The 23,389-nt window shown below is 41.2% G+C and overlaps 3 protein-coding genes across 6 annotated transcripts in view; all 3 read right to left on the bottom strand.

Moving 5' to 3' along the window:
• LOC109384421 (signal-regulatory protein beta-1-like) overlaps positions 1–2,295 on the bottom strand; it is a 13,232-nt gene extending 10,937 nt beyond the window's left edge. For both annotated transcript variants that reach the window (XM_019645753.1, XM_019645754.1), the window contains exon 1: positions 2,113–2,295. In XM_019645753.1, coding sequence (XP_019501298.1) covers positions 2,113–2,215 — 103 coding nt within the window. In that variant the 5' untranslated portion in view covers positions 2,216–2,295. The remainder of the gene's footprint in view (positions 1–2,112) is intronic.
• Positions 1–23,389, bottom strand: part of LOC109384418 (signal-regulatory protein beta-1-like) — a 239,663-nt gene that overhangs the window by 119,825 nt on the left and 96,449 nt on the right. The window lies entirely within an intron of this gene.
• Positions 1–23,389, bottom strand: part of LOC109384419 (signal-regulatory protein beta-1-like) — a 95,378-nt gene that overhangs the window by 67,164 nt on the left and 4,825 nt on the right. The window contains exons 2-5 of one of the 3 annotated variants that reach the window (XM_019645752.1): positions 20,050–20,415; positions 18,813–18,879; positions 17,629–17,666; positions 16,764–16,834 (exon numbers count right to left, since the gene is read on the bottom strand). In XM_019645752.1, coding sequence (XP_019501297.1) covers positions 18,815–18,879; positions 20,050–20,415 — 431 coding nt within the window. In that variant the 3' untranslated portion in view covers positions 16,764–16,834; positions 17,629–17,666; positions 18,813–18,814. Of the gene's footprint in view, positions 1–16,763; positions 16,835–17,628; positions 17,667–18,812; positions 18,922–20,049; positions 20,416–23,389 lie in introns of those variants that run through there. The other 2 variants (XM_019645750.1, XM_019645751.1) reach the window with 2 other exon arrangements.

Below are 23,389 nucleotides of genomic sequence, written 5' to 3'. Positions count from 1 at the left end.
CCAGGTCGAGCTGTTGTTCACCATCTTAGCTGTAGAGGGCGCAGTGTCACTGGCCCTCATGTGGGATCCGAACCGGGGTCCTGCTGCTCAGAGCTGGCGTCCCAAGCCATCTCCTAACCAATGTGCCATTTGGCCGGCCTATTTCCACCTTCTTTTAATCTTTGCTCAAACTTCCTTTCTCAGTGATGCTTACTCAATTGCCCTGTTCAAAATACATCCCACTTTACAGATGTCCCCAATTTTCTAATCCAGCGATACCTAAATGTTTTCCTTAACATTCATCACTTTCTAATATACTATATTATTTACTTATTTATTATGTTTTTTGGCTAATCTCATTTCCCCCGTAGGACATGGGCTCAATGTGAGCAGCTATTTTGTCTCTTTTATTCACCAACACACCCCAAGTTCCTATCACAGTTCCTGGCACATAGTAGGTATCCAATAAGTATTTGTATGGTGTGTGAATTTCCCAGTGCAACACCTCCCTGCGACCCTGCAACCGATTTTAAGTGGATAGATCTGTGGAAATTATGTGAGAAACTGTGTTTCCCACCCAGATGACTTTGCGAAAAACAAGCATCTTGTGAAGACGCAGGAAGCAGAAGAGCCCAGGAGCAGAAAACCACAAACGCTCTTTCCCCCCACACACCCTTCCCCACACCCAATAGCAAAAGCAGCAGAAATCTCACGGATTGGAAGTAGCATAATTGTTCAACCCCAGACCTGTAAGATCAGACTCCATGAGTTCAAATCCTACCTCTACCATTTACCATGGAGTGACCCTGAAGCTCTCTGTGCTTCTATGTTCTTTCCTGTAGGTGGGAGTGACTAGAGGATCTACCTTGGATACAATGGTCAAATGAGATAACAGCCCTAGGCATTTCCAATCGTGTCTGTGTGTGGTGGGTTTCAAGAAATTGAAAAGTTATTACTCATTATACTTCCTGGAACTTTGAGGCTTTAACTGACATTAGATGATGTGGATACTGATATAGATATAGTTATGAGCATGGATATGGATATAACTCCTGATATAGATCATACATGCAGCAGTCCCTGTATCTTTTATCCACTTCTTTCCTCCTCACCCCTATCCAACATGAAAGAGGGGCCCCAAGATACTAATGCACAAAGTTCTGCTCATTTTACCAAGAGCAAAGCTTGCTTGTCTTAAGAGTCTGAGGGAGAGTAGGGGTAAATTTACACAAGTAAGAAGGAGAGGGTGGCTGAGAAACAGGAAGAAGTAAACGTATGTCTGTGCATTTCATGTGGCTGAAAAATTGTTTGAAGAGAACAATTATAATGCCTTTTCAAATATCCTGCCTGCAAGCACGTGTGTGTGTGTGTGTGTGTGTGTTTGTGTGTGTGTGTGTGTGCACTTCTTCACACTCACTGTACTCATACATAAACACACATAAATACATGCATTGACAAATATCTATAAAACTATATCCTAGCATGCTAATATGCAGGTTGTTTTAAGGAATAAATGAAATTATAATACATATTAAATGCTCAATAAAAACAATGATACATAGGAACCATCCAATACATCATTAATAAAAAGCTCACAAGTACACAAAGCACAATTTGAACTCTGGTGTCTGTGAGTGGTCTGATGGGCGGTGACAATTCTTTTATTTGCTTATCTGTGTTTTCTGCCTTTTCTACACTCAGTCTCCACTGAGAAGTCAAATAGTATAACCTAGTTAAAAAATGACCTGTGGAGCTGGTGAGCCTGGGCTTGAATCCTGGCTGAACCACTGCCTTACATAGGTGACACTGAATAAGCTACTCTCTCTGCCTCAGTTTCCCCATCTGTAAATCGGGGATAAGAGACATAAGTATCACACAGAGGTGTTTTGTGGACATTAGATGAGTCAGTCCACACAAAGTTGTCGCTGCTGTGGTTTGAAGCATCATCTGTTTTGATGCTTCTGGTAACAGGTGCAGGTCATGGCGACAATGCTCACATCTCCTATTTCATGCTCTCAGATAATCCCCAGTCCTTGGCCTTCTGTGGCAGCCCTGAATGACACACCCCTGTTTTCCTGGACAAGGAGGGGTCCAGGGGCAGGGGGAGGGAATTCTAACCCAAGGAGTGCTCACCTGTGAGTCCCAGCAGTAGAGTCAGCAGCAGGCAAGGAGGAGGGCGGGGCCAGGAGGCAGGGATGGTCATCCTGGAGGCCTGAGCAGGCGGCTCTGTCCACATGTGGGCTGGAGAACCTGCACTCTCTGCTCTGTGAGAGGAGTGAAGCCCCGCCTCCTGTGATATAACAAGAAGTGTCTAGGATGGGCTGAAATGGCTGTGAGACAGTCACTTGATTCTAGATTCTAAACAGTTCCTGCTTTTAGATTGTGAAATAGAAGCAGGAAGTTAAGGCAGTTGCGTTGTGAGGAGTTAATCATCTTAATGGTTTCAGAGAGACTTGGACAGGCCCAAATTAATATATAAGTTCAATGCAATCAAATAATAATTCCTAAAGAGTTTTTTATAGAACTTGACAAAGTGATTCTAAAATATACTTGGGTAAAAAAACACACACGATTTTGTATAACAAAAAAAGGTGGGACTATTTGCCCAAAAAGGGTATGTAAACTTATTATAAAGCTACCTAAGACATGGTCGCTCTGACAGAGAGTGACAAGTAGCTCAATGGAACAGAGAGCTTATAAAAAGAACCACGTATTTATGGAAACGTGATGTATGGCAAATGTGGCAGTGTGGATCTTTGAGGGCTGGATAATTTATCCTTGTGGAAGAAGAAAAATGATCTCTACCTCCTAAACCACACACACACGCACACACACACACACACACACACACCCACACACACACAGACACACACACACACACACACACACACACACACACACACACACCCACCAGGAAAATATAGCTAGATCAAAGACATAAATGGAAAGAGCAAAACTTAATAAAATATTGAAAACACTTTTTATATAACAGAAGCTCCCATATGATACCAACACTGCTGCTTTGCTGACCACACTACAGGAACAAGAGGGCCTGTCTCATATGTGCCAAGGAAGTGAAGATAAGAATGTTTGCTGTGAAGTTATACTAGCAAAACATTAGATAAAGCTTCAATATTCATCATGAGAAGAATCAATGAATTGTAGCATATTCTTACATTAGAAAACTAGAGAACAGTGAAAAATTAATAAAATGAAGTTACATATATCAACATGAATAAAGTACACAATACAAAAAGAAAATAAAGTTCCAGAATGCCATACACAATATAATTGCTTTTATATAAAAATTAAAACATGCAATGTAATGTTAAATATTGCTTAAGAATTTATGCAAATGTTATAAAAGTATAAAACTGTAATATTTTACAAAAAATGACATGGTACATCCATGGGTATTTTTATATTATTCTTTATATATTTCAGCATAGAAAAAATTTATTCAACTTAATGATTTCAGATATATATGTTTTAGAATGAAATCATACTTGAAAAGCTCTGGATAAGGGTAAAATCTGCTCTGAAAATGATGCATTGTTCACGATCAGGAAAGGTTGGGAGCTTGTTGTCTTGTACAGCTTGATTCCCTATTGAATGAAGGCAGGACCCATTTGAAGCTCAATGCACTGGCTCCAGACTTCCCTGAGGTCTCTGCATCAAAGTCCATCCTTGACTCAGCTTTATTATCAGAGAGAAGGACCATCAGGAGGGTGTGTGGAGGGAGCATGTCCGTATGGAGGTGGGTCTAGCAAAGTAAAGGGCAGGGGTCTCAGGCAACCTGCAGGTTCTTGCAGCTTCTCCCCGCTTCAGCCCCTTGGAGAGGGCAGGAGGCAGTGTATTACAGGGCAGGCAGAAGCTGTAGGGAAAATCATTCATTCATTCACTCAACTAACTAAATCATTATTAATCCCACAAATATTTATTGAGCTCCTAGTATGTGGCAGGCACGCTGTTTGGTCTAGGTTCATGGTGCAGATCAGAGGAAGCCCCTACTCACTTCACCCAACATCTCTCTGAGATCCGAACTCTTCCATACCCATATTCATCTTTGCCACTGGACAGCACCGCCACTTTCCTCAGAAAGATTCTATTAGTTGATTTTGACAATATTTTATTCATTCCTAAGATACATCCTATGAAAAGCTAAATGTATAGCAGTTTATGGGCAGACTGTTTGCACTATGGGTCTCACAACTTTGAGCTTTATCCCTACGGCACCCCTTGGACTCACGCCGCCAGGGTCCCAAGGAACTTAATTTGAATACTTTCAAACCTAGGGCACTACACAATGCATACAAGGGTTGGAAGACTCTGAGAATTTAAGAAGACATTTGGAGAAAATAGGTATTTACAACTTTCTCTTGAGTCTGAATCAGCCTTGTGGCACCCTGTGACATTGTGGGCGTGCCCTGGACAACCTGGCCAGCCCATGACGACGGCCTGACCTCCCTTTCTAAAAACTAAGGCCTGCCCTCAACTCACCTGCTTCGGGTCCACCACCTGCTGATGTAAGTGACTGTGAAACTCATCACCAGCATCACCTCAAAGCCCAAAAGGAACTCTACAAAGATAAGGGCAGCATAGCTGGACCTAGATACCAATGGAGAGAAGGGGCCATTACTGGGGTTCTGTGAGTCCACTCAGGAGACACAGGTGACCCAGCTGCTCACAGTACTGGAAATGAGCTTGTCTGGGTTCCCAATTTGCTTGTATGTGGTGTGGGCTTCTGTGGAGAGTATGATTTTGCTCAATGGGCAGGTATGTCATGGGGTGCTCTACAGGTGAGCACCTCTCAGACCTCTGCAATGACAAATTTACCAACCGCAAGTTTTCCAGGGTGCAGGTTTCATCACTATTCAGTTTGGACATGGGTAGCTCAGCTACCTTGAAAACTGCTGGTTCTCCAGATCGGTGAGATATACACTCTGTATATAACCACCAAGTCCGAGGAGGGTGAAGACTGGGACACTGTCACTGCAGGGCAACTGACACAGCCCAGGGAAAGTAGACAATTACTGTAGGAAGTCCAGTGTGGGAACCTGGGAGCTCCTTGAGGATGAGGTCCTCTGCCCAGGGCCTGCCACAGAGGAGGATTTAGCTATTGGTTATCAGATGCATGTATAAGTAAATGCATGATGAGTGAGAGTGTGAATGCATGCGTGAATGCATGCTTGTATGCATGCTTGGATTTTGGATGCATGGATGGAAGAAAGAATGGGATTCTGAATAGAAGGAAATCCATCCTTAGCTTTTCTTTCTGTTCCACCTTTACCATCTTGTCACAGGCTACAACATGGATGAAACTTGAGGATATGCAAGACACAAAAAGACAAATACTGTATGTTCTATTTATATGAGGTGTCACGGATAGTCATACTCAGGGACAGAAGATAAAATCATGGTTACTAGACTGAAAGGAAGGGGACATGGGAGTTGTTTAATGGCTATAGAGTTTCAGTTTTGCAAGATGAAAAAGTTCTAGAGATATATTTGGCAAAATTATGAGTATAATTATTACTGCACTGAATTGTATATTGAGTCAGGATGGAAAAAGAAGAAACACTAGAAATGGACAACTCAAAATCTCTGTGCTCACAGAACTGGCTCTATCATTGTTTTTATATTTGATTGCCAATGTTTATGTATGTGACAGAATTTAGACTGTGACTCTCTTACTGTAATATAAGACTTGGTAGTAAAGTTTTGTGGAAAGAAATCTGGAGGCTTTTCCTATCTCATCTATTGGAGGCTTCCAGTTCTTGTCTAAAATCATGTAATAATTTTACATGGCCAAAATGGTTTAGAGTTTAAAATAGTGGTTAGATTTTCAGTTTTTATTTTGGCAACTTTAACATTTATTTTTACAAACTAAAATGAAGTAATGATCTTCTACTTTCACTATTATTTCATAACAGAATAAAAAGCTCTAACTTCAAAAACACATAATAAAGAATAATCCTTTAAATGAGACAGTTTGGCTTATTTTGCCCAGTTTCATTGAGATATAATTGACATGTAACATTGTATTAGTTTAAGTGTACAGCATAATGATCTAGTATGTGTTTACATTGCGAAAGGACTACCACAATAGGTTTGGTTGATATTCATCACCTTGCATAGTACACATTTTTTTCTTGTGATGAGAACTCTTACGATTTACTCTTTTAGCAAGTTTCAAATGTACAACACAGTATTGTTAACTATAGTCACAATGTATTGGGTTGTTGGAAAAGTCATGATGTATTTTTTCTATGTTTTCTGTTGCAATAATGCATCATGACTTTTCCGACAACCCAATAGTACATTACATCCCCTGACATTATTTATGGGGTCACTGGACATTTGTACATTTGACCACCTTCACCTTTCCCCCCAAGCCCACCCTCTTCTTCTGACAACCACCAACCTATTCTCTGTATCTATGAGTCTTTTTGTTTGTTTGTTTGTTTTAGATTCAATAATTGAGATCATACAGTATTTGTCTTTCTTTTTTTTTTAAAGATTTTTATTGGGGAATTGGGGGGATGGGAACAGTGCTGGGGAATTGGGGGAAGGGGAACAGACAAGTTGCTGTCGTTTTTTTGTTCTTCAATCTAGTTGTGGAGGATGTTGCCTCACTGGCCCAAGTTGGCACCATCATTGCGCTCTTCTCTGGCGAGGCAGATCAGTCGCCGGCTTCTGGACGGCTGCTCACTGCGGCTGCTGGCCGCTCACGCTGGCTGCTGGCCGCTCACGCTGGCTGCTGGCCACACACAGTAGCCCATGGCAATCCACTGCCACAGGGACTGCAGCCCACGCCGTCGCCGGCGACTCAGGGCAGCCCAGCTCCAGGTTGAGCTGTTGTTCAGCATCTTAGCTGTGGAGGGCAGTGTCACTGGCCCTCATATGTGGGATCCGAACCGGGGCCCTCTGGCATCCCAAGCGAGTTCTTAACCATCGCGCCACTTGGCCGGCCCAGTATTTGTCTTTCTTAATGCAAATTCTCTTACTCAGCAAAATACCCTCCAGGTTCTCCCAACTTGTTGAAATTGCTAGGTTTTCCTTCCTTTTAATGGCTGAATAATATTCTAGTGTGTGTGTGTGTGTGTGTGTGTGTGTGTGTGTCTACATTTTTTTAAATAAATTCATCCAATGATGAACACCTAGGTTGGTTTCATTTCTGAGCTATGGTAAAAATTGATGACATGAACATAGTGGTGCAGATAGTGATTTTATATCCTTTGGTTTTAGATCCACAAGTGGAATTGCTGGATCTACGGTAGATCAATTTTTAGTGTTTTGAAGACCTGTTATACTATCTTCCATAGCCACTGCACCATCTTCTGATTGGATGTATTCCACTTTTCTGTTTTTGAGTTCTCTGATCCTTTCTTCTGGTTTATCTAGTTTCCTGTAGGAACCTTCCTATTGAATGTTTTATTTCAGTGACTGTATTCACCTCTGAAATTTTTGTTTGGGATTTTATAATTTATTATCTCTTTGTTGAAATTCTCACTTTTTTCATGCATTGTATTCCTGGCCAGGTGAGATCTTTACGAGCATTTTCTAACACTCTCAGGGAAATTACTTATCTCCATTTCATTTAGGTGTATTTCTGGAGTTTTATCTAATTCTTCTGTTTGGAACATATGCCTCCATTTCTTCATTTTCCTTGACTCTCTGTGTTGGTTTCTGTGCATCAGATAGAAGAGCTGCTTCCCCCAGCCTTGATGCAGTGGTCTCCTGTAGGAGATGATTCTTATCATTCAGCCCTGTTATTGCTCTTCCTTGTCTCTCCAAACTTTGTGATGTCCAAGCTGCCCTCTTTGTTCTTAGGGGCTCAACAGTGGAGGTTTGCCAAGACCTTTCAGTGTCCCAAGAGAAAGAAAGATCTAAGTCAGCATTTAGTTGCAGACAGATTAGAAGCTGGTGCCTCAGGCAGCAGCTTTTAAAGTGTGCAAACAGACCTCTTTCAGGGAAAGGCTGGGAGATGGGTGTTTCTGACTGCTGTCTCTGAGCTAAGCCTTTATAGAATAGCCAGTTAAGAACCATTTTTTGTTCGCTACAGTCCTATGGGATCCACAACTATAAGCCTCACTGGCCACCAGAACTAGGCATTCAGTGGGTGCATCCCCTGAGCAGCAGCCGCAAAAGCTGTGGCACCAATTGTGTGCACAAGGTCCTTTCAGGGAAGAGCCGAAGACCTGGAGTGCAGCAGGAAGAGAATGTGGAGACGGTACCTACGCACACCCCTGGGCTCTGGAGAGGATTTTTGGCCCCTAGATGTGTGTTAAATAAGGAGCCTGACCCTCAGGCTGCAGCTTTTAAGAAAAGCAAAGAGTCGTTCTTCAGGGAAAGACTGGAGATGGGCATTTCTCTCTGCAGGCTCTGTGCACTGTCCTGGGTGGGGGTGGGGAGTAGCTGTCCTGAATTTCTCCAGCCTGTTGAGAACTGCTTCTTTGTTTTCCATAGTCCTGTGGGTCTTGTTGACTCAAGTCCAATTGGCTTTCAGAGCTACTTATTGGATGGCTTAGCCCTCAGGGGGAAGTTTAAAAGTTGGGTGCAAGATGTTGAGTGAAATCCTTCATTTCTTTAGGAGAAGATGGAAGGTGTGAGTTCTCTCCCAATTGTCATGGGTGGGGTTTATGATGACATTGTTTCTCAGCTTACTCTATTTATTTAGATGTGGGTTTTTTTGTTGTTTGTCCAACATGTATGAGTCGCATAGCTATATTCTGGATTCCTTCTAAGGGAATTGTTTCCTTAGTAGATGTCAATTCGGTGAGTTCAGGTGTCTCTTAAGTCGCCATCTAGCTACCAGACTGGCTTGGCTTTAAATAAGAAACTTATTTTTTACTTTTTTATTATTATTTTCAGGTGTACAAAGCAATGTATTAGTTATATGTTTCACCCCTCTCAAAGTGATAACCCCCTCCCCCAATCTATTGCCCCTCTGATGTCATATATATCTATTAAAATTCCATTAAACTCTATTCCCTGTACTATATTCCATATCCCGTGACTATATATATTAAATTATAGTTGACACACAATATTATTCAGCTTCAGCTTCAGGTGTACAGTGCAGTGGTCAGGCATCTACACTGTCCATGAAGTGGTCTCCCTAAGAAGACATGTGCCCATCTGCATCCTACAATATATTTACATTATTGATTATATTCCCCAAACTGTCTCATATCCTGGTGACAATATTGTAGTTACCAAGTTATGCTGTCTAAGCCCTTCCCCTTCTCCTTCATCCCCACCCCCATCCCAACTAGCAATCATCAGTTTTTCCTCTGGGCCTCTGAGACTGTTTCTGTTTACATTTCTCATTCATTCAGCTCTTCAGATTCCATATATAAGTGAGATCATATGGTATTTGTCTTTCTCTGACTGACTTATTTCACTTAGTATAATGTTCTCTAGTTCCATCCATATCATTGCAAACGGTAAGATTTCATTCTTCTTTATAACTGAGTAATACTCCATTGTATAAATGTACCACAATTTTTAAATCCAGTCGTATATCGATAAGCGTTTCGGTTGTTTCCAAGCCTTCACTTTTGTAAATCGTGCTGCAAAAAACATAAGGGTGCATATATTTTCTTGAATTAGCATCTTTGGTTTCTCTGGATAGATACCTAAGAGTGGAATTGCTAGGTCATAAGGTAGTGCCATTTCCAGTTTTTTGAGATATATCCATACTGATTTCCATAGTGGCCGCACCAATCTGCAGTCCCACCAACAGTGCACCAGGGTTCCCTTTTGTCCACAACTTCGCCAGGACTTGTTTGTTGATTTATTGATGATAGCCATTCTGACGGGGGTAAAGTGGTATCTCATTGTGGTTTTTATTTGCATTTCTCTAATGATTAGTGAGGTTAAGTATTTTTTCAAAAGCTTGTTTGCCACTTGTATGTCTTCTTTAGAGAAATGTCTCTTCATATCCTGTGCCCATTTTCAATTGGGTTGTTTGTATTTTTGGTGTTGAGTTGAATGAGTGTTTTATAAATTTTGGATATTAACCCCATATCAGACATATCATTGACAAAATCTTCTCCTATTTAGTAATCTCTCTTTTTGTTTATTGATGGTTTGATCTGCTGTGAAAAAACTTTTAAGTTTGATGTAATCCCATATGTTTATTTTTTCTTTTACTTCCCTTGCCCGAGGGGATGTATCAGTAAAAATATTACTCAGGGCAATGTTTGCAAATGTACTTTCTTTGTTTTCTTCTAGGAATTTTATCATTTCAGGTCTTACATGTAAGTCTTTAATACATTTTGAATTTGTTCTCCTATATGGCTTAAGGAGGTGGTCCAGTTTCATTTTTTTTTTTTTTTGCATGTGTCAGTCCAATTTTCCAGCACCATTTATTAAATAGGTTATCTTTACTCCAATGTACATTCTTGCTTCCATTGTCATAGATTAAATGACCATATATGAATGAATTAATTTCTGGGCTCTCTATTCTGTTCCATTGAACTATGTGTCTGTTTTAATGCCAGTACAATGCTGTTTTGATTACTGTAGCCTTGTAGTATGATTCTATATCGGTAGTATGATACCACTGACTTTGTTATTTATCAAGATTGCTGAGGCTATTCGGAGTCTTTTATGGTTCCATATACATTTTAGGATTATATTTTCTATTTCTGTGAAAAATGCGCTTGATAGTTTGATAGGAATTGCATTGAATCTATACATTGCCTTAGGCAGCATGGACATTTTAACTATGGTAACGCTTCCTATCCATGAGCACGGTGTGTATTTCCATTTATTTCTATCTTCTTTAATTTCTCTCTTCAGTGTCTTATAATTTTCTGAGTACAGGTCTTTTACTTTTTTGGTTAAATTTATTCCTAAGTATTTTATAGCTCTTGAAGACACTGTAAATGGGACTGTTTTCTGAATTTCTCCTTCTGATAGTTTGTTATTGGTATATATAAATGCAACTGATTTCTGAGTATTGATTTTGTATCCTGCTACCTTGCTGAATTCATCTATCAGTTCCAATAGTTTTTTGGTGGAGTCTTTGGGGTTCTCTATGTATAGTATCATGTCATCTGCATATAATGACAATTTTACTTCCTCCTTACCAATGTGGATGCCTTTTGTTTCTTTTTTTTAATGTGATTTCTATGGCTAGAACTTCCAGAACTATGTTGAATAAAAGTGGAGAAAGTGGCAACCTTGTCTTCTTCCTGATCTTAAGAGGAATGATTTTAGCTTTTCCCCATTGAGTATGATATTAGCTGTGTGTTTGTCATACATGGCCTTTATTATGTTGAGATATGATCCCCCCTCTATTCCCACTTTGCGAAGAGTTTTTATCATAAATGGCTGCTGTATTTTGTCAAATGCTTTTTTCTGCATCTATTGATATGACCATATAATTTTTATTTTTCATTTTGTTGATGTGGTATATGAAATAAATTGATTTGTGGATATTTGTGAACCAAACTTGCATACCAGGAATGAACCCCACTTGATTGTAAGTATGATCTTCTTAATGTATTGCTGAATTCTGTTTGCTAATGTTTTTTTGAATTTTTGCATCTGTATTTATTAGGGATATCAGCCTGCAGTTTTCTTTTTTGTGATGTCTTTGTCTGATTTTGGGATCAGGGTGATAGTGGCCTCATAAAAAGAGTTCGGGAGTCTTCCCTCCTTCTGGACTTTTTGGAATAGTTTGAGTAGAATAGGTGATAATTCTTCTTTGAATGTTTGGTAAAATTTACTTGTGAAGCCATCTGGTCCAGGACTTTTGTTTATTTGGAGCTTTTTGATTACTGATCCAATTTCCTTAGTATTAACCAGTGTATTCAGACTTGTCGTTTCTTCTTGAGTTAGCCTTGGAAGGTTTTATGTTTCTAGAAAATTATCCATTTCTTCCAGATTCAAATTTGTTGGCATATAGTTGCTCACAGTATTTTATTTTTTTTGTATTTCTGTGGTGTCTGTTGTCACTTCTCTTTCATTCCAAATTTCATTAATTTGAGTCCTCTCTTAATCTTTCTTCCTTTCTTTCTTTCTTTCTTTCTTTCTTTCTTTCTTTCTTTCTTTCTTTCTTTCTTCTCTCTCTCTCTCTCTCTCTCTCTCTCTTTCTTTTTTTCTCTTGATGAGTTGGCTAGAGGTTTTTCGATTTTGTGTATCTTCTCAAAAAACCAGCTCTTGGTTTCATTGATCTTTTGTTTTGTTTTTCTGGTCTCTATTTCACTTATTTCCACTCTGGTCTTTATTATCTCCTTCCTTGTGCTCACTTTGGGCTTACTTTGCTGTTCTTTTTCCAGTTCCCTGAGGTGTAAGGATAACCTGTTGATTTGAGATTTTTCTTGTTTTTTTAGGTAGGCCTGCATTGCTATGAGCTTCTCTGTTAGGACTGCTTTTGCTGCATGCCAGAGATTTTGGGTTATTGTGTTTTCATTTTTGTTTGTCTCGAGTAATCTTTTGATTTCTTCCTTAATCTCATTTTTGACTCATTCATTATTTAGTAACATGTTATTCAGCCTTCTTGTATTTGTGTGTTTTCCAGTTTTCTTCTTGTAATTGATTTCTAATTTCATAGCACTGTGGTAGGAGAAGATGCTTGATATGATTTCAAGTTTCTTAACTGTATTGAGACTTGTTTTGTGGCTTACTATGTGGTCTATCTTGGAAAATGTTCCATGTGCACTTGAGAAGAATATATATTCTGTAGCTTGGGGGTGAAATGCTCCAACAATATCGATTAAATCCACCTGGTCTAATATGTCATTTAAGGCTGCTGTTTCCATATTGATTTCCTGTCTGGAGGATCTGTCCCTTGTTGTCAATGGTGTGTTGAAGTCCCCTACTGTGATAGTGTTACTGTTGATCTCTGACTTTATTTGGTCATCACAGTTTTATATATTTAGGGTCTCCTATGGTAGGTGCATAGATGTTTACTAAGGTTATGTCCTCTTGATGGATCAATTCCTTTATTATTAAGTAGTGCCCTTCTATGTCTTTTATTATATTCTTCAATTTAAAGTCTATTTAGCCCAATATAAGTATTGCTACTTCAGCTTTTTTATCATTTCCATTTGCATGGAATATCTTACTTCATCCCTTTACTTTCAGCCTGTGTGTGTCTTTTGGCCTGAGGTGAGTCTCGTATACAGCATATGCAAGGGTCTTGTTTTCTGATACACTCAGCCACTCTATGTCTTTTAATTGGAGCATTTAGCCCATTCACATTTAAGTGATTATTGATAGGTACATATTTAGCCATTTTGTTGTTTGTATTTCTGGTTTTCATTTGTTAGATTGTTTTCCTCTTTCTTCTGCTTAAAGAAGCCCTTTTAACATTTCCTGAAATGCTGGCTTGATGGTGATGAATTCCTTTAGCTTATTCTTTTCTGAGAAGCTCTTTATCTCTCCTTCAATTTTAAATGAGAGCCTTGCTGGATAAGCAATCTAGGGTGTAGGCCTTCGTTTTTCATCACTTTGAAGCCCTCCAGCCACTCCCTTCTGGCCTGCAGAATTTCTGTAGAAAAGTCAGCTGATAATCTTATGGGGGTGCCCTTGTAAGTAACTTGCTGTCTGTCTCTTGCTGCTTTTAGGATTCTGTCTTTGTCTTTAACCCTTGCCAGTTTAACTATAATGTGTCTTGGTGTGGGCCTGTTTGGGTTCCTCTTGGTTGGAACTCTCTGCACTTCCTGGGCTTGTATGAAAATGTCTTTCACCAGGTTAGGGAAGTTTTCAGTCACTATTACTTCAAATATGTTCTTGGTCCTTTGTTCCCGCTCTTCTCCTTGTGGTATTCTTATCATGTGCACGTTGTTGCACTGGTTGTTATCCCACAGTTCTCTTAAACTATTTTCATTGTTTTTTATTCTATTTTCCTTTTTTGTACTGCTTGGGTGATCTCTGCTATCTTGTCTTCTAAGTCACTGATTTGATCCTCTGCTTCATGAAATCAGCTGGTAATTCCTTCGAGTGTGTTCTTTATTTCTGTAATTGTGTTCTCTAGTTCTAACTGCTTGTTTTTCATGATCTGTATCATTCTTTATGTTCTCACTAAGTTCCTTAAACGTTCTTATCATCAGTGTTCTAATCTCTGCCTCTGATAGGCTGGCTGCCTCTATTTCAGCTAGTTCCACTAATTCTGAAGGTTTCTTCTGTTCTTTTATTTGGGATGTGTTTCTTTGTTTCCCCATTCTGGCTGACTCTTTGTGCTTGCTTCGATGTATTAGGTGGATCCCGTAGGTCTCTCAGTCTTTGCTGGTTGGAGTATGTGATATGTATCCTTCATATTTGAATTGCTCAGTCTGCTTATTCTCCAGTGCATGTGTTCAAGAGGTGTCCCTTGGGTGTCTTCTCCTGTTGAAGTTTGACTTTGATTGATTTTGACTTGTCACTAGGTGGGGTTGACTCCCAGGCTGACTAGCTGTGAGAATTGGCTATGTCCATAGTGTATGAGCTGCTCTATGAGGGTTGACCCCTCAGATGAGGTTTGGCCACTATGGGCTCTTGTGCCTGTAGAGAATTCCCTTTGGGTGTGTTTCTTGTATGTCAAAACTGATAATGCTCTGGCTTCATCTAAGTTTGCCTTTGGATGTTATGATTCTTGTGCTTTAGGCTGGGCCCTAGTGCAGCACGATTTCAGAACAAAAATGAATCAAGAAGCACAACAACAACAACTACCAAAAAACCCGAGTACACTCACACATAAAACAACCGACAACAACCAACACTCAATATGTACAGAAGTATAAAAAATACAAAAAAGAAAAGCAACAAACAAAATAGCAATAACAAAAAATTAATTACTGAAAAATGGAAAAAAAAGAGGAAAAGTAGAGCAGGGAAAAGAAAAAAAAGCAAGGGAGACAGAAGTGAGTAAAAAATATATACATATAAGTCTACAAACATATATATATGGACACACACACATATATGTATATATATATGTATATATATATACATATATAAAAACGTAAAATGATAATAAAATAGAAAAACAAAAACAAAGAAAAAGAATAAAACAAGAACAAGTGCAACAGTCTTGGCTTAAGTCCACCAAGCTATCTCCAGGTTGTCCTCTGCTGTATAAAAACTCCTCTGCGTCTTGTGGAGGCAGAGCTGGCCACCTGGTGCCAAGAGTTACCGTCACAATGCAGTTTTGAATGAGTGGAGCTACGGGGTGTAGTTGGTAGTTTTTACAAAGTCAGTGCAGTTTCCGTTCTCGCCTGCACAGACACATGCTGACAGCACAGCAGCCAGATACCAGGAGGTGGGCTTCTTCCCTGTGTTCAGGTCTCCTGGGTCTTAGGGCGTTCTTTCCACTGGGGCCTGTGAAGGGCATGAGATTTCTGAGCTGCTGAAAGCCCAGTGCTGCCTGTGCCACCTGCTGCTGAGCCCTGCTTGTGACTCAGCAGCTGGAGTTGCCCTCCAGGAGCTGCCCAGGAAAGGTGGGGGCTGGATAGGCGGTCTCACACGCATTGCAGCCTCTTCCCCAGGTCAGAGCTGCAAGCTGGTTATTTCCATGTCCTGAGGGTTGCAGCCCCTCTGTAACCTGACACTACTCCTCCGTTCAGGGACTAGCTTAAGACTCTGGAGGGGCAGGCGTAAGATTGCTGAGAGGGTGGGAGTGGGGTCCTGGTTAGGAGTTGTTCTTGCTTTCTGTCTGAGAGAGCCCAGCTGCAGTTTTGAGCTGAGGCTTCTGCCTCAGACACTGGGCACCACCGTGCTCTATGCTGAACTCTAGGCAGGACTGTGGGGCGTAGGGAGGGAGCCCCTTGTCTTGCTGCTGTAACAACCTCCGGTCTGCTTCCTGGGGCCCTCTGTCTGAGCAGCTGCGGATGCCGGCTGCGTCTCCTCACACCTCCCTGCCTTCTTCCCTCTCTCGCCCTGTTTGCCCACCTTCAGGTAATCCTCGTGCCGGTCTCTTAGCTGTTCTGTGTGATGAGCAGATATTCCTCTGATAAGTTATAGCTGTTCAATCTGTGGTGACTTCCAGGGGAAACTCAGGAAGCCCACCTCACTGCCTCCATTTCTCTGACATCACCAAGAAACTTATTTTTTGAAGTCATTGTGTTACCAACAACGTTGGTGAGTTTGATGCCCATTGGGCACAGAGAAGCCAAGTCTGACGAATCAGGTTTTCACACAGAAAAGAATTATTCATCCAGCTGCTAAATGAGGAGACTGGAAGCTCACATCAGACTCCCTGAATAAAGACTTAGAGAAAATTTACGGAACAATGGTAAAAAGAAACTATACATATTTATTAATTCTAATTTGAGAGTGTTGATTAGACAATCTTGGAACTAAGTCATCTAGAAAATGGGGGAGGTGAGAGAAAGTGTAAAGGAATTCCAAGTTGGCAAGGGTTGATTGGGTGGGATCTAGGTGCCTGGATAAGTGCACATTTCTGAGCACCCCTCTCTCTGAATATGTACACAAGGACCAGATCTGGATACAGTTTCTGGCTAGAAGAAAATTTTGGTTCAGGCCCTCATCAAGTTTAGTTGGAGTTCATTTGTTGGCTTTCTGTGCCTGGGCAGGCCTCTGGGAGTGGTGATCTGGCTTGGTCTTGTGGTCCGTAGGGCTCTGTGAGGAAGCCTGCTGTTATCTCTTAAAAAGAAAAAAAAACCTATTGCATCTAGTTTCAGTAGAGTCCGGTTTCAATTACATTAGGATTTGTTCCAGTTTTCCCCCATTCCAGTGAGAATGTCTGTAACTTGAAGCAAATATTGCTCTTGCTATCTTTAAAGAGATTCTTGGGTCCAGATGGCAGCATACAAAAGGGGGGAATTTTCCCAGAAAATTTGGGAACATCTTTAGGCAGCCAGGACACTGGAAAGACTTTCAATGTCGTGACTTCACAGTGCTGCAAAACAAATGGTATAAGTTCCACAAGATACAAAGAATCAAAAAGATGTATATCATACACAGTCTTCTTCCAGACCCTGTGTGCTCTCTTACATTGCTCTCTCCTTAAAGCCACCACAATCCTCTGAGGTAGCATGATTTCTACTTTATGGATGAGAAAATTGGCTCTTAGTATGTAGCTGATCTGTGTTTTCCAGTATCTGAACCCAGGTCTCTGCCTTACAAGATTTCAGAGGGAACACATCTGCACTCTGATTTGTCTAAATAACTTTAAACACGTCCATACTCAGTGCCTGATGGATCACAGGATTATGTGGTCTTTAACGAATCATTTTGTCCAGAGATTCCTACGCTTGGTCATAGGTGAACAAAATTTTTGAAAAATAACTATATACTTTATTTTTCCTAGGAGAAATATTTTCAAGTTACCTGTCAGTTGCTGTAATACCATTCCACAGAAAAAAGGATATTTTAACCCCCGGAAAATAGAAAGGAAATAATTCATTACTTCCTTCATTCAACACATATTAACTGAGAGTCTATTTTGAAAAATTACTTAAAGTCTCTACAAATAATACGTAAGGTATACAGTAAGTGAAAAAACATGTAATCAAGAAAATATATTAAAGTAGGCAAGAAAAGTGAGACTATTGAGTATCTGAATCAAGATTCTCTAGCCTCGCCCTTTCCAGCTAAAGACAAACTCCATCCAGACTAGTGCAGCCCCGAACACAGGGCTGCCTCCTGCCCCAGCTCCCAGTTGAAATGTCATTTCAGGAATTCTCAGCTTACCTGAAAGTGCTGTTCCCCAGCTACATATCCTTAAGGAGCTACCAAAAAAACATAAAAAAGCATATTCATTATTGAGCCAATTCCAAAATTAATTAATGTGACTACCTCACTAGATCAGATTGTACAACTTGGTCATAGTATTGCTTTCAATCCTCTGGCTCCGAGGTTGATGATGATGTGACTTTGTCACAGCACCTTCCATTACCTCCATTGTCAACAGCCATTTTCCCCTCCCATAACATTCAAGTCATGTGTATGGTGTAACGGAGCAGCTGGTATTTTGGGAGTCCGTGTGTGTGTGTGTGTGTGTGTGTGTGTGTGTGTGTGTGTGTGTGACTCTGAGAGGATCGTGTATGAAGACCCAGCTCTGGGGGCATCAAGGACTGTGAGTGGAGCAGCAGGAGTCTGTGGGCAGGCAGGTCTCTGGAAAAGGGAGGCATTTAAAGCAGAGTCTGGGGAGCTTCTAATGGCTCTTTCTCTAAGGTGGGCCTCTAGGGAAGAGAAGGGGCAGCAGAGGCTCAGGGGGAGCAAGGGAGGGGAGCAAGGGAGGGGCTGTGGGAAACGCATCAACATTTAAATATCTGCTCATCATTCAAGAAATGTTCGCAGTATGTCTCCTATGTCCCCAGCTGTCCTCCTCCTGGGACGCCTGTCATGAGAGGAAAAGCAGCACCCGAGAAAGGGCTCTGCCACCTCAGCCTTCCTTCCCAGGTCATAATCCCCCATTCCATCCCTTCCACTCTGTCACACACAGGTTCAGAGGGGGAACAGCCCTCAACGCAGCCAATCCCGGACTTCTCAACATTACTTGAAAATGTGGATTCTTTTGGTCCGAAGAAGCCTGAGTGAATAAATAATCTAGAGATGGTCTCCAAAGAAACTACCCACTCAGCTGCCACTCATTCAGCCCCATCTGCCCACTTCCTCCACAGAGGCCGTACGACGCAGTGGACACCCTTGAACTTCCTTGATCGGGTCTATCTCTTACAGTAACCCACACACTTCCTCAGAGTTGAAACTTCTTAGTGGGATCCCTGAGACACCTGAAGGTGTTGAGAGATGTGTGTCACATTCTCTTAACTCCACTTGGGCCCTGACCCTGTGTGACCTGTGGGATGGCCCCTCCTCCTGACCTGGCCCCTGTGGGACAGCCCTTGGCCTGCCCTCCCTGCCCAGGAACTTACAGTCAGGCCCTCAGCTTCCTGTGGACATAGATGGCAGAGACACCAGCTGCCAGCAGCACCTTTGAGCCTAGGAGGAAAGCAGTGAGGAATTCAGTAGACATAGCTGGGCCTGTAAATAAGAGACAGGAGGAGCCATTAGAGGGGCCATTGGTTGTAGGTTTTGGTTCAGATAGATCAAGTGATTCTCAGTGATGGGTGTTTTGTAGTTTAGTTGTAATTTTGTTGTGGTCATGAGGATAGGTTAGCACAGATTTTACCTACTCTGCCGTCTTGACCAGATCTCTGTCACTCCTTGGCCTTAGGCTTCCATTATGTACATAGGGGGTTGGGCTGGATGTTTTAAAGGTCCTCTGTGTGCCAACACTCATTCCAGGATTCAGGATCCTGGGCTTATGGCAGAAAATCCTACATAAGCATCTTACTGCTTCAGTGGCGTGATCCCTAAGTCACTCACATGGGGATTCTCTTCCCTGGGTGAGACATACTGTGAGATGACCCAGTTCTGGTCAGAGGCTTCAGTGACTTTGTGACTCAGTCCCTAAAGTACAAGATTTTTATTTGAAGAGAGCCACGGCGAGTGACCTGCCCATGCGCACCTCCTCCAACCAGGGCTGTCAGAGCAAATACGGTTCTGTGGCTCTTAGGAATTTCTTCTCAGTGTGATGGTTCTCAAGTTGAAATAAAGAAACACGTTCTCCTCCTCCCTGCCTCCAGGTGGATTTCTCCTCCCTGGAGGGAAGAGAACGAAGCTCATGGAAGAGGAGGCTTTGCCTGCTCTGTTCACTGCAGCTGTCACAGCACCCAGAGCAGAGCCAGGCCCACAGCGGGTGCTCAGTGAGTGTCAGTAAGGAGAAGCCCGGCTACACTGAGGGGAGCTCTCTCTGGAGGCAGCGGTGAGGTCAGCCCATGACGGGCAAGTCACTCAGACTCTCAGCTCCCTCATTACTGGAACCAAGGGGCTGGATGGGATTGGAAAAGGCACAGACTGTGGAGCCAGGCAGGTGATGATTCTAGACTTTTCCCACCATTTACCAGCCGTGGGGCCTGAGCAAATAGCACAACCTTTCCAGGCCTCAGTGTCCCTGATCTGCAGAAGGGGTGAAACAGACCATGAACCAGATCATGACTATACACAACCCGTTTGACACCTGATTCTTATTTGTTGCTCAAATAACAGAGGCTGCTCTTATCGACTTGTTGTCACACATCAGGGATGAAGGATCCCAACCATACTCACCACTCACAGTGAGCCGAGTGCCTGCTCCAGACTTAAACTCCTTATAGACAGGGTCTTGGTCCCGGAACTTCACACAGTAGTAGGTACCGGTGTCTGCTGGGCTGATGTTACTGATGTGGATGGAATAGTCAGTGTTGTTCCTCTTTCTGGAGTCTGCAGCATTTGTTACTCGAGGGAAGTTAATTGCCTCACTTCGTGGGAAACTGTAGATTAACTCCCGGCCTGACCCTTTCCCCCTGAACCACCGGAAGGGCCCCAAGGGGGACACGGAGGTCGCGGTGCAGTTCAGAGTGGCCGTCTCTCCGGCTTCAACGGACACCGACCTCTCAGGCTGAATCACCTGCAGCTCCTTCTCACCTGCCACTCCTGGAGGGAAACAAAGCAGGTATTTATTCATCCTTATGTGATCCTGTAGGTTTTGTCAAGTGTTCATCAGCAACAGCTTTCACTGACTGAGCCCACTCCATGTGTGGGCCTTGAGCTCAGTACATTGCGTGTGTCATCGTGTGGAACCCTCACAATAAGCCTGTAAGTGAGACCCATTACAAATGAGGAAACTGAGGCACAGAGAGGTTTAAGTGATGTGGCAGAGAATGGGTGTGAGTGCTGAGCCCTCTCCGGAGGTGTCATACTTCCTCAAATATTTCTGCCTCTCCACTTGATGGGGTCATGGAGAGTTGTAATTTTGGATGTTTGCATCGGGTGGCATAATGAGAACTCTGAGACCACTGAGCTGCGAGCAGAGGTGATGAATGTATTTGTGGGATATGCGTTTAACTGCAAGAACATCTGTGGATCGACTTCCCTCTTCCACAAAGTTCCACGTGTTGTGATGTGTCTGCTCCATCAGCCTGGAAACCTGAGTGACAGTGATGTGCGGAGCTCCCAACACACAATGAGCTTGTCGTGTAAATAGAGTGTGAAACATTATTTCAAGTTCCTGAGAATCCCCCCGACCCCCCATAGCATAATTATGTTATATTAGTTTCCTAAGGCTGCTTTAAGAAAATACAAAATACCTCATGCCTTAAAACAACAGAAATTTATTACCTCATAGCTCTGGAGACCAGAATGCCAAATTTGTGTTTCTGGGCTAAATTCTGTGTCAGTGAAGCTTTATTCCTTTTGCATTTTCTTGCCTTTCCAAATTCTTGAGGCTGTCTGCATTCCTTTTCTTAGGGTTCCCATCTTCCCATCACTCCAACCTCTTGTTTCCATTTTCACTTCTCCTATTAACTTGACTTTTGTCCCTTTTTTTCATAGGGACCCATGGGATTTTTTAGTATCAACCTGATAATCCAGGAAACACTTTCCATGCCAAGAATCATAACTCACTTCTCCAAAATCTGTTTTGCCATATGAAGTAAAATATTCCCAGTTTCGGGGTGATAGGACATGGGCGTCTTTGTGGGGAGACTATTGTTCTGTTACCACACACATCTCTCTTGACTGTTATACAAACCAGTTGCTATAACAAAAAACCTATAAATGGGGCAATGTCACACAGTATGAATGGCAAGACAACTTATTTGCATTTGTAGAAGAATCATTCTAGCAGTGCAGTGATGTAACAGTTTGTAAAATAAAAGTAGAAACCAATTTAGAAGTTACATGAGATATTCACAAATACAGAGAAATCAAACAACACACCAAAAATACCAATAGTCAAAGAAGAAATCACAAGAATATTTAGTGAATATTTTGAGGCTACTGAGAATGAAAACACAACATACAGAAACCTATGATGCAGCAAAAGAGGTGGTAGAGGTAACTTTATAGCTGTAAACGCAGACATTTAAAAAGGGAAAAGATCTTAAATCAGTAACTTCACTATATACCTTTAGAAATTAGAAAAAAGAAGCAAAAATAAATTGAAAACAAGGTAGCAGAAGGAAGGAAATAATAAAAAAAATTAGTGCAGAAATAAAATGTGAATAGAGAAACAATAGAGAAAATCAACAAATCATGAAGATTCTTCAAAAACACAACACAATTCACAAACCTTTAGTAAGATTGACTAAGAAAAACAGAGAAGACACAAGTAACTAAAATCAGACACTCCTAACAATTTTACAGAAATAAAAAAGATTACAATAGAGTACTATCAATAATTATACACCAATAAATTGGGTAACCCAGATAAAATAGACAAATTTCTAGAAACACATAACTTCCAAGACTGAATCATGATGAAATAGGAAATCTGAATAGACCTATAACTAGTAAGGATAGTGAATCAATAATAAAAAATCTCCCAACAAAGGAAAGCCCAGGACCACTTGGCCTCCTGGGTAAATTCTACCAAACATTTAAAGGAAAACTAACACTAATCCTCTTCAAACTGTACAAAATAATTTAATATGAAGAAAGACATCTTAACTTATTCAGAGTCATTCTGAAATTTCTCCTCAGGCCAACATTTTCCTGATAACAATACCAGACAAATGCACTATAAGAAAACTAGAGACAGATATCTCTTGTGTATACTGATGCAACAAACTTCAACACAACATTAGCAAACCAAATTCAACAGTGTGCTAAAACAATGGAAATGGTTTTAATTGAGATTCACCCTTCGAATATAAGGATGATTCAACATACAAAAACCAAATAATATATTATACTACATTAATAGAATGAAGAGAAGAAAAACTATGTGATCATCTCATTTGCTTCAGAAAAAGCATTTGACAAAACTCAGCATTTTTCATGATAAAAAAAAATCAGTAACCTACGAATAGATGGAAACTTCCACAGATTTATAATATTACATATGAAAACCCACATCTAATATCATCCTTGATGGTGAAAGTCTGAAGTTTTTCCCTAAGATCACAAACAAGACAGGGTTGCCCACTTTTGCCACTAATATTCAACACAATAATGAAAGTTCCAGGAAAAGCAATTAGACAAGAAAAATTAATAAGAGGCATTCAAATGGGAAAGGAAGAAGTAAAACCCTTTCTGTTTGCCGATGACATGTCTTGTATGTTGCAACACTAAAGATTATACAGGTACACACACACACACATACTAACACACATACACACGCACTCACACATACACTCACACATACACACCACACACACACCCCACACACACCCCACACAACAACACACCACACCACACCACACCACAAACACACACAGTCTATTAGAGCTAAAAAATGATTTGCAATCTGTGGCATACAAATCAGCACACAAATCTCCGTTACATTTCTATCTCATTAGGTTGTTGTAAGGATTAAATATGTGAAGACTTAGAACAGCATCTGGCAGAGTAAGCGCTATAAGTGTGTGCTATTATTATTACTAGCCATACTCCTCTGTTAAAGAAATCT

The sequence above is a fragment of the Hipposideros armiger genome, unplaced genomic scaffold (assembly GCF_001890085.2).
Source record: "Hipposideros armiger isolate ML-2016 unplaced genomic scaffold, ASM189008v1 scaffold_94, whole genome shotgun sequence".
In the NCBI taxonomy this organism is placed as follows: Eukaryota; Metazoa; Chordata; class Mammalia; order Chiroptera; family Hipposideridae; genus Hipposideros; species Hipposideros armiger.
Note: the sequence above shows the minus strand (reverse complement) of the source record. Positions and strands in the feature narration are given on the sequence as shown.